The sequence below is a fragment of the Microcaecilia unicolor genome, chromosome 1 (genome assembly GCF_901765095.1).
Source record: "Microcaecilia unicolor chromosome 1, aMicUni1.1, whole genome shotgun sequence".
NCBI classification, from domain to species: domain Eukaryota; kingdom Metazoa; phylum Chordata; class Amphibia; order Gymnophiona; family Siphonopidae; genus Microcaecilia; species Microcaecilia unicolor.
The window spans coordinates 620,574,344-620,585,138 of NC_044031.1; the positions used below are offsets into that span (position 1 = coordinate 620,574,344).

The window sequence follows — 10,795 nt, forward strand, 5'->3', positions numbered from 1 at the left end:
CTCACCTCTCATCTCACCTCCCTCCCCTCCACTGCCATGTCCAACATTTTCCCCTCTCTCATTCTTCACCACTCCTCTGCAGTCTCTCCCCACCCATGTCAAGCAATTTTCCCTCTCTTCTCCCCGTGCAGCATCTCTCCCCCCCCCCCCCCCGCATATCCAACCATTATTTCTCCACCCCACCTAGCATTGCCCCATCTTACTCCGCACACCAACAGTGCTCCTGTCTAGCTGACCCCCCCCCATGCCACTCACTGGCATGCTGCAGGTTTTGTTCCCTCCCTTGCTTACCATCACTGGCGGGCCGTGGTTTTAATTCTACAACAAAGCCGCACAGGCCCAGGACTTGCATGCTGCAGCTGCTTCATTCAGGCTGGTCCCACCTTCTCAGATATAACCCTCTTTCGGAGGAGGTGGGGCTGGCCCGTAGGAAGCAGCCGTAGTATGCAAAGAGTCCAGGTCCTGTGTGGCTTTGCTGTAGAATAAAAAAACGCAGCCCAGCAGTGATATTAATTGAAGGAAGGAACAAAACTTGCAGCATGCCAGCCGGAGGTGGGGGCAATACCCATGAAGCAGCAGGCGGGGAAAGCCACCTCCTCACACCTTATATTCTGGGCGCCTATGGAGTGCACTGCTGCTGGTGCTAACTTCATTCTCACTCCAAAGAAACTCCATACTCCAGGTTTATGAATCAGATGCAAAACTTACTGGAAATACTGCAACAGGCCAACACCCAACTTCATACTTTCTTGTAACAGGAAAACAGTTCCATTTATATCCATACAGTTCAATTTACTGAAAGAGGTTTTATGCCAGTCCAATACCATTGGTTAAAGTTCTTATGCTGAATTGAATGTCTCTTATAGGTCCTAGGGTATTTATTTATGTATAGCTCCAACCAGTTCTCCAATACCCATCCTTGCTGGCAGGACAAACCAAGGCAGTGTCTTCCCACTTCTTCCGTGAGTGAGCTGTTCCACTGGGCTTTACCAAGACATTGGCTCTCCTCTGGACCAGACCTGTAGGTCTGTCCTTCTCCTCTCAGGGGACACCTCCACGAGCTGATCCCCTCCACCATTAAACCGCTCTTCTGTTCCACTTCCGGGCTGGATTAACCCTTCTACCCACCTGGAGCTTCACTCTTAGTTACTTCTGATGTTAGCAGAAAGCCTCCCTTCGTTGCAGCCTTAGGTTTATGGGGCCTGACCGGGATATCCCCTCTCCTCATGGATCCTGACGGGGTTGAAGACAACCAAAGACCATATGATCAGTAAAGCAATAACTTTTATAACCCTGACTATGACATCCCTTGTCCATCGAACCCCTCAAACATTTCCTGCAGCAACTTTCCCCACGAACACTCCCCTTGGCCTGGGTTCATCACCATCCACACAACTCAATCCCTCCCCTCAGTGACTCTGTTCTCCCATTAATTCTAGTAAACACCCATATAATGGGGGATTACGCAAATATGAATGGCGTCTGGGGCTCTGGGAAGGGGAAGTAGTAGGAATATGATCCTTGCCAGAAGAGGAAACCTAATAGGGTGAGGAATTAGTAGGAAGGAAGGCGGGTCAGGTGAGTATGAAGTAGAGAGCAGAGAAGTATAGAATGGGGGAGTGGAGCAGGTATGAGAAGGAGGGGGGTATTAAGCATCCTACCACAAAACAAAAGTCAAACTGCATTTTGAGAAAGAAGTGAGGCTAAAAACAGAATAAGTTGATAAGAGGAAGAAGATATTAAGGCGGGAAGGGACTGAGAAAGAAGTGTGGATGATCTGAGAGAAAAGAAAGTGTATGGTTTGCACAGGTTAGGTAGGGAAGAGGGACTATTGAGGATTGGCTGGGGGGGGGGGAGTAGAGAATGGGTTGTATAGATGGGCTGGGGTGGACTGGAAGGCATAGCATGAGTGTGGTGTACATGTACTTGGAGTAGGGTGGTAAACTGTGGCAATGAGTTAGAGTTGGAAAGGAAGAGAAGCTGGTGGGACTTGCATCGCTACCCCTAACATTTCTTTTACTCACAAGTCCTCCCAGTGTGTGCACCACCTGCTGTGCTCTTCATTTAAAGACAGCCTGACCAGTTGTGTTCACAACCCACCATTCTTTAATTTTCTTTATATGAACTTGGTAATTTATGCGAGTTAAGCACCCCCAATCATTTTGAAAAGTTGGCTCATGTGTATAGTTGTGTTACCCACACTGATCAAATGTGTGTTTTGGATTTACGAGTTGCTAATCTGTTGAAATAAGGAACTAGATAAATTTGGAGTATTGCTCTTGAATCTCAGGAACAGTCCCAGTACCCTCACTTCAGGACATTTCTGACCTTGTAGACAAGTCCTGGGATGCTCTGGACTATCTGGACCAGTTCTAGCATTACTCATGCAACAAGGCACTGGATCTATCCTGGTAGTACTCATACAAGGATACTCTAGACCTTAGGGAGCAGTCTTTCTCCTTGAACGCTCCAGACTGTCAGGAAGCATCCCGTTCCCCCTATCCGAAAGATCTCCTGGCACTTGGTTATAGAGTCCTCTTTATATGGTGTCTAATAAAGTTGACTGACTTCATCTATCCTTTCTTTCAGGTGTACCAAGACAATGTCTACGCCAAGGACTGTGCATTCCACTCTTTCAAGAAGGTTCTATTTGAGATGGGCCCTAAGTATTCCAGCACTGTGGAATTGGCTTCCTTCCACTCTGTCTCTAAAGGCTTTATGGGAGAGTGAGTAATGATCCATTAACCTAACCCTACTGAAAAGTCCCAGAATGCACTTGGGTACATAAGTGCAGCTACCGCCCAACACTGGCACTGATAGCTCAGTGGCTTCCAGTGGAAGGCTGGTAGTACCTGAGAGGCACTGGCACAGGTCTGAGCTTAGGAATCTTCTCAAGCAGCCAGACTTGATGCTCATCTCTCTTGCAGATGAAGATAGGGGCACATTCTGGAGATGTGGCTCTTGTACCCTTGGAAAAGTAAGGATCTTGAAGGCATGTCCTTTAAAGATAGAAAAGGAAGGTAAATACCAGAGTACAGCAGACATGTGATTTCTAGGATATCCACAATGAATATTCATATGTTTTAATTGAATGAAATTATTTTTTGATTTGATTTGGATTTAGCTCATACCTTTTCAATAGTAACTCAAAGTGAGTTTACATTCAAGTATAGTAGGGTATTTCCCTTTTCCTAGAGAGAAAACTGGTTGTGGTCCTTGATCTTGGCTTCACATCCCTGTCTCTGTGGGATCCCAGAGGTTTAGTCTGGCAAAGATGAGAATAGATCGCTAAATCAGGTTTTGATGAGAGGAAGGAGGTGGCTTTGATATATTCTTTGACGGATTATTTTATGCTATTTGAAGTAAACCTCCTAGAACAAGGGCAACCCAAAGCAACTGAGCATTTACAAGAGTTGTCTTGGATAGTGAGATAATCACTTTTTTCCTGTACTTTCCAGATGTGGATTCCGTGGAGGATACATGGAAGTCATTAACATGGATCCTGTAGTGAAGCAACAGCTGACCAAACTGGTATCAGTGCGTTTGTGCTCTCCAGTGCCAGGCCAGGCTATGATGGGTGTTATTGTGAACCCCCCACAGCCCGGAGATCCATCTTATAATCAGTTTAACAGTGTAAGCTGGGAAACTAAGTCGTCTTTTGTGTCTTCAACCTAAACTCCCATTGACAGGGGAAGAAGGGAGAGAAAGTGGAATGGGCTGAACTGGCATGGGTGACAATCATAGCAGCTTATTTATTACCTTTCCTTAGCCTGTTACTTATCCATCTCTATTCTGTTTCTCTAACAACTCTTTCCTCTATTACACAATTAGCTTCATTCTCACCATTTCATAACAACATAAGAATAGCCATACTGGGTCATACCAATGGTCCATCTAATCCAGTATCCCCAGATATGGGGAACGGGATGCTTCCTGACAGTCTGGAGCATTCAAGGAGAAGGACTGTTCCCTAAGGTCACAAGTGCCTGGCAGAAACCCAAATAGTAGCAACATTCCATGCTACTAATCCCAGGACAAGCAGTAGCTTCCCCATGTCTGTCTCAATAGCAGACTATGGACTTTTCCTACAGGAACTTGTCCAAATCTTTTTTAAACCCAGATAAGCTAACTGCTTTTACTACATCTTCCAACAGAGATCCGGAGCTTATCAATTTTTTTGAGTGAAAAAGTATGTTCTCCTATTTGTTTTAAAAGTATTTCCATGTAACTTTGTTGAGTGTCCCTCTCCCTTCCCCATCAACCAGTCAGGATTGTTTTTTAGTTCTCCATATGTCTCTGCTTTCTTGGTGTGGTCGTCTGGCTAGTTTGAAATGAACATGAAGTTAAGTGATTCCTAAAAGAATAGGTGCTTTAGAAGTAATCTTTTCATAAGGGAATGTATTGAAGCTCTCTTGACTTCCTCATCCAACCCAATGAGAGGTGTTTCACTCTTCCTATTGGTGATAGAGCATCTCTGCAGTGATATCCTGTTCTCTGGTTCCTCAGGAGAAGCTTGCAGTGTTGAACAACCTAGCCGAGAAAGCCCAGATGACAGAGAAGATCTTCGGCCAGTCACCAGGAATCTACTGCAACCCTGTTCAGGGAGCCATGTACTCCTTCCCTAGGATTGAAATCCCTCCCAAGGCTGTGCAGGAGGCAAAGGTGAGGTCACTTGCTTCCTTCTTACAATGGTAATCCCCTTTTGGTTTTCTGTGGTTATTTCTATCTCAGATAGGTATATGTTCATCTCATTCTTGAAGCTGTGATGAGATTAGATGAGTCTGGAGCTGTCCATAGTCTAGGAACACATCTGTCATGAAACGCAGAGCCACCCACCTGGGGCTAACCCTGTGGCCACTTGGGGGGGTCTGTCCCCAGCACAGCTCAGGTCCACCTGCTGCTTGTGTTCTACACTAGCACCTTCCTCCCACTGACTGGGTCTCGCTTGCCTCTGAGCGAGTTTCCCACTCTTAAGTTATTCCCCGGTGATTTCTAGGCTACTGGGATCACACTCCCAGGGGACCACAGTTCCTAGAAAGCACTCGCAGACCCAACACACAAACCACCAGGATTCTTAGTCGGTCCAGGACATCAGGGCCAATAACTAACAGGTTTATTGTCACAAGATTTAAACAGTGAACCATATAAAACTGATGGAAAATTAACAGGCAATAACAGGTAAAACAAACAGGAATTAATATTAAAACTATCTAACACTTGTTCACTACCTGAAAAGTGCCTGAGAAGCTTCAGGAAATTTAACTGATCACAAGTCTGAACAGGGCCTCAGGTCAGAGATGTTTACCTCTGTGCTTCCTAGCTCAGACTAACAAATTACCTCACAGGCGGGAAAAAGAAAACTGTCAATTCTGGTACAGCTTAAAAATTAAAAAAGACAATCACCATCTGCTGGTCAACCAGGAGAAACATATATCATCAGCAAAACAACCAGGAGAAATACATGTCATCGGCAAAACAATACAGTTCATAGGCTCAGAAACCCACTGTTTCGTCACAACCCCCTCTTATTTTAAAGACATCTCCCCTTTTATTGCCCAGCATTAGATTTCATTATCCCTTGACCCTATTGACATCAGGACTTCTTTCTTAAAATGCCAATGTAATGTTTGAATATGCTCTTTGTGGAAAAGTTAAAGAACTCATTTTGGAAGACCTAACCACTGATACGGTTGCATAAGAAATAGAGCGCATAGATAGGGATGGGGTGGATGGAGGACACTGTGGTCTCAAAGAAACCAGCACATGGAAAGGAACTCTATAACTGGGCACCTACTGTAGTGAGTAGACAGGCACCTATTTCAAGACTACTTTTCTTTATAAAGTACTATTGTAAGTGGCCAAATTTGTGCCTTCATTTAAGGCGTGAACATTTGCACCAGCCATGGAGTTGCTGTAAATGAACATTCCTAGGGCCCTGTTTACTAAGGTACACTAGCATTTTTAGTGTACGCTAAAATTAGCATGGCTAAATGCTAGAGACACCCATATATTCCTATGGGTGTCTTTAGCGATTAGCTTGTGCTAAAAATGCTAGCTTGCTCATAGCACAGCTTAGTAAACATGACCCCTACATAGACGTACGCAGCGCTGTACCACTCGCAATTCCCAAACTCTGCCCTTGTGAACAACCACAGTGAAAGTACGTGCTGTGCACAACACACATACCTATATACTAGTCATAATAAGAAGTCATTTACGCACGGATTTTGCCACATACACGTTAATGTCTAAAGTAATGACATTTACATGGATTTTTCTCATGTAGAACTAAGTGCCACCTTATAAAATTACCTCCACAGAGTGCAATTTGTAACAGAAATACAACTTGGAAAGCTGCACCATAAATTAAATCCCTTTATTGAAGTCAGAAAAGAATACTCGACATGGTGCCACACTTCACCATGCGCTGCTTCAGGGGTCATAAACAAAACTAAAACAGAAAAAGATATAAAATTGCAATATAAAAGAATATCTATACAAAAAAGCCCCACATTGGTCTTGTAGACGTACAATTGTAAAACTGTATTTAAACATTGATAATATGTTACTAAAAAACGGGTAAAAAATCAAAAATGAATATAAGTAGAAAACATATAAATACTTTTAAAAAATGAAGCAATCAAATTAGAAACAAAAATAAAAACAAACAGCAGCTGAATTGTACTTTTAAAATAATTACATACTGATATCCCGGCAAGAGTGTTTTTTTTAAATTTTCACCGAGACAGGATAGAATAATTTCTTATTCCAACAATCTTTAAAATATTTTATATGGTATAAAAAAAAATACTATAATACTCATATAGCATACCAACACCCTAGAAAACTGAGGGCTTGATCTTCAAAGTGATTTTATGAGTGGAGGAATGGCCTAGTGGTTAGGGTGGTGGACTTTGGTCCTGAGGAACTGAGTTCAATTCCCACTTCAGCCACAGGCAGCTCCTTGTGACCCTGGGCAAGTCACTTAACCCTCCATTGCCCCATGTAAGCCACATTGAGCCTGCCGTGAGTGGGAAAGCGCGGGGTGTTACAAATGTAACAAATAATAATTTAACTATCCAGAAATGGTTCCTGGCCTGTTTATTTGCTTGTTCAGGGCTATCCACTGATATTCAACAACATTTATCCCATTAGTGCCATTGAATATCACCACAGACCACTAATCTCAAAGTCAGCTATTTTGTGGATGGTCTGTGTTAATATTCAGCACATAACTGCGTAAGTTTAGTGGTTAAATCAGACCACATAAAAGTCAGTCCTATCTTTATGGAGTGCTGCTTATGTGGTTAAGTGCTGAATATTGCACTTAACCACATATGAGATAGCCAGCTGCATAAATCTGGATATTTAATGTTGGTGCCCAGACATGGCCCAGCATTGAATATCTGGAAATAACGTTGTCATCGACTAAAAAAACTCCTCACTGCCACTGGCTGAATATTGACCCCTTAGTTTTGTGACATACTACAATTCTTGTCTAGTAGGTTTCTTAGAGTCTGTCAATGACCAAATCAGAAGGGCAGTGTGACAGGGTTTATGGGACATTGCCCATTACCCTTTAGAAACGTTCCTCTTTAATTAGCCGGGGACACCTTAAGACTGCAGCTCCCACCTCGGGAGGAAGTAAGCAAGGAGGGGCGGAGTCACTACTGGGAAGTTCAAAAGACAGAACTAGGTGGAAGTTAAGGAGGCCCAGGGAGGGAAAACATGAATGTCCACTGTATGCCGTTGAAGCTCCCATTCCATAATCATTACCTGGCTGAAGTAAGCCATTGTCTCTATTGAGCTGAACTGTGCAAGTTGGGCATGGGAGTGCAGGGGGGTTCGGAGAGAGGGAAAATTATTAGGCATGGGAGTGGAGGGGAGGGAGAGAAGGAGAGATGCTGCATGGGCAGGTAGAAGAGAGGGCCCATTGTTGATGAGGGGAGAGAGTGAGAGATGATGCAAGGAGGGGGGAGAGAGGGATTATTGTTGGATGATAGGGTGGGGAAGGAAGGAGACATGCTGGACAGGAAGGGTGAAGGACAAGAGAAGAAGAAATATTGGACAGGGGAGGGAGAGAGAGATGCTGCACAGGGGAGAGAGGGAAGAGGGAAGAGGGAAAAATGTTGACATGGTGGTGGAGGGGAGGGAGAGATACTGCAGGGGAGGAGAGATGTTAGGCTTGCGATGTAAGGGTATGTGAGAGAGAGGGATGGTGGACAATGGGAGAGAGGGAAGAGGAAAAAGAGAGGGAATAATGTTGAACGTGAGGGTGGTGGAGAGGGAAGGAGAGATGCAGAACAGGAGGGGGGAAGAAGGAGGGAAATGTTGGATCCAGGGGTAGAAGAGTGAGGGAGAAATGCTGGACTATGGGTGGGAGGGAAGAGAGAGAGAAATGCTGACCCCCCAGGGGAGCGGGCTTGAGGAAAGAGAGAAGGGACAGGAAGATGCTGGGAGGGGGTGGAGTGTTGGGAGAGAATAAAGAGGGAGCAGATGCTGGGCTGCAAGGGTTGGAAGAAGAGAGACACTAGGATGGTGGAACCATGTGGAAGAGGCCAAGGGGGATGCTAAGGAAATGAGTGAGAGGAGGATAGTGATTACAGGGGGTAGAAATATGATAATGGGGAGTAGATTAAAGATGGGAAGAAATGAGATGGGGAATAGGAGAGCTAGTGGGTGAAAGAAGGAGATGGAAATATGATAGGTATCTGAAAGTTAAAAAGAAGGAAAGGGATTAGAAAGAGGGTGAAATATGAGTGGACAGAGAGCAGAAGAGAAAAAAAGAGAGAGGAAAGAGCAAATATAGAAAGATCAATATGTCAGAGGCAAGTGTAGTGAGAGAATGGAATGAGAGTGGAGAAAAGACAAATGAACAGCAGCTGCTTGAAGGAGAATTAACAGAAAGACTGGAAAGTGGAAAAGAGAGCCAACATGATGGAAAAATTAAATCAGCAGACAACAAAGGTAGAAAAGGGTTGTTGTTGTTTTTTTTTTTTTAATACAGTGTTCAGTAGAAAAGGAAATACATTTCTGTTTTTATTTCTCCACTGTTGCAGTACATACTGAGGTTCCCAGTTCAATTTTTGTCTACATATTTTTATTTCTAATTTGTGATCCATTGTTCTGTATTTGATGAAAGTCTGTTAGTGGGATTGTAATGGTAGTTAGGAAGGTTGGAGGGGAAGCAGTGAAGAGAGGGAATTTGGGGGGGGGGGGGGGGGTTCTTTATTTTTTACCCTGGGCTTTAGCATGTCTAACACTAGTCCTGACCCTTGCCGTAGCTGGTTGGAATCTCCAAGCTCCATCAGCTGAGGACCTCCTCTAAAGGCAGCCAAAACTCTCTTCTACTAAGCATGCCAGGGGTGCCAGCATCGGTGACTCAAGGAGTTTCTGCTGCTGCCTGCCAAGCTTGGTAAAGGGAGTCCTGGCTGTCTTCAGAGGACATCTTCAGTTGACAGAGCTTGGGGATCCTCATGAGCTAAAGAATATTTTGAGTTGGGAGGTGTCGGGGGAGGGGTGGAGAGAGGGGGGAGGAAGGATGCTGGGAAAGAGAGAAAAATTTGTACCCACCCAAAATTGGCTGTCTGAGTTCACCTCTGCTTCACCCCTGGCTTCTGCACTACGCCAGTTCCTGCTTTACTTCTGGTTTTTGCTACACACTAGTTCCTGCTTCATCCTTGGCTTCTGCTCCACACCAGCTCCTGGTTCACCTCTGACTTCTGCTCCATACCAGTTCTTCCTTGTCGCCTGCACTTGTCCACCCTGCCTTCAGTCTAGCTGCCCTATCTATGCTCTTGGCCAGGGAAAGTCCTGACAGTTGGATTGTCTGTGATGTGATCTAACCAAAATATTATTTTCCCCCTCTATAAATTTAGCATATAACTCGGATCAGGTATTTACCCTCCCCCCACCCCAGAATATAGCCAGCTAAATAGAGAGGCCAAGTAGGGTCTGTAGTAATACAGCAGAAAAGAGACCGTGATTTATGTGAGCGAACTGTTAGCTGCCATTTTCTGTACTCCTGTGGAGGAAGTATCAGTAGGGGGGGTAGGGGGGATGGAATGTTCTGCCTTTTTTACCTTTATTTTGAGCTTTTGTCCAGATTGCTGCAGATGAATAGTTACCCAAACATTGCTGAAGGAAATTCTAGTAACACAGGAAATGACAGCAGCTAAAATCTAAAATGGCCCATCCAATCCTCCCAGTATTGATTCATCCATTTTGGGTAGATGCTTTCTCATAGGTTCACCAGTTTTAGGCTTGTAATTGCAGCTCCATACAGGTTGTCCTCCCCCTCCGCCCAAGCTTTCTCCATGGATATGTTTCCCATGGTCTGTCTGGAAGTTTCACTTATGTTAAAGGTCATAGTAGAGCTACCTGACCCTCACCACTTTACCTCCACCCCCATTTATCTCCCTGCTTATGTTTATTTCTACAGTTTACAAAGATAATTTCATACTGGTCAAACTTTAGTGATGGCAAACAGTTGTCTAGTTAAGGCCTCTGCCTCTCTAAGCACAGCCCACAGATCAGAAAATGTACCATACATTAAGGGCAAAACAGATAGTCTCCTCTCCTGCTTGTCCTCCTCTCCCCCTCGCTTGCACATTGCCATTGTTGTAACTCTTTGCTTCCTGTCCATACTTTAGGCTCAAGGCTTGACTCCAGATATGCTGTTTTGCATAAAACTCCTGGAGGAGACTGGAATCTGTGTGGTCCCTGGGAGTGGATTTGGGCAGCGAGAGGGCACCTATCATTTCAGGTAATACCCAGCAGCAAGTTGAAGGCTTCA

The 10,795-nt window shown here is 44.5% G+C and overlaps 1 protein-coding gene across 5 annotated transcripts in view; it reads left to right on the forward strand.

Annotated features, from left to right (window-relative positions):
- GPT (glutamic--pyruvic transaminase) overlaps positions 1-10,795 on the forward strand; it is a 137,879-nt gene that overhangs the window by 103,262 nt on the left and 23,822 nt on the right. For all 5 annotated transcript variants that reach the window (XM_030220321.1, XM_030220313.1, XM_030220304.1 and 2 more), the window contains 4 exons: positions 2,590-2,726; positions 3,459-3,633; positions 4,507-4,662; positions 10,653-10,765. In XM_030220321.1, the coding sequence (XP_030076181.1) occupies positions 2,590-2,726; positions 3,459-3,633; positions 4,507-4,662; positions 10,653-10,765 (581 nt within the window). The remainder of the gene's footprint in view (positions 1-2,589; positions 2,727-3,458; positions 3,634-4,506; positions 4,663-10,652; positions 10,766-10,795) is intronic.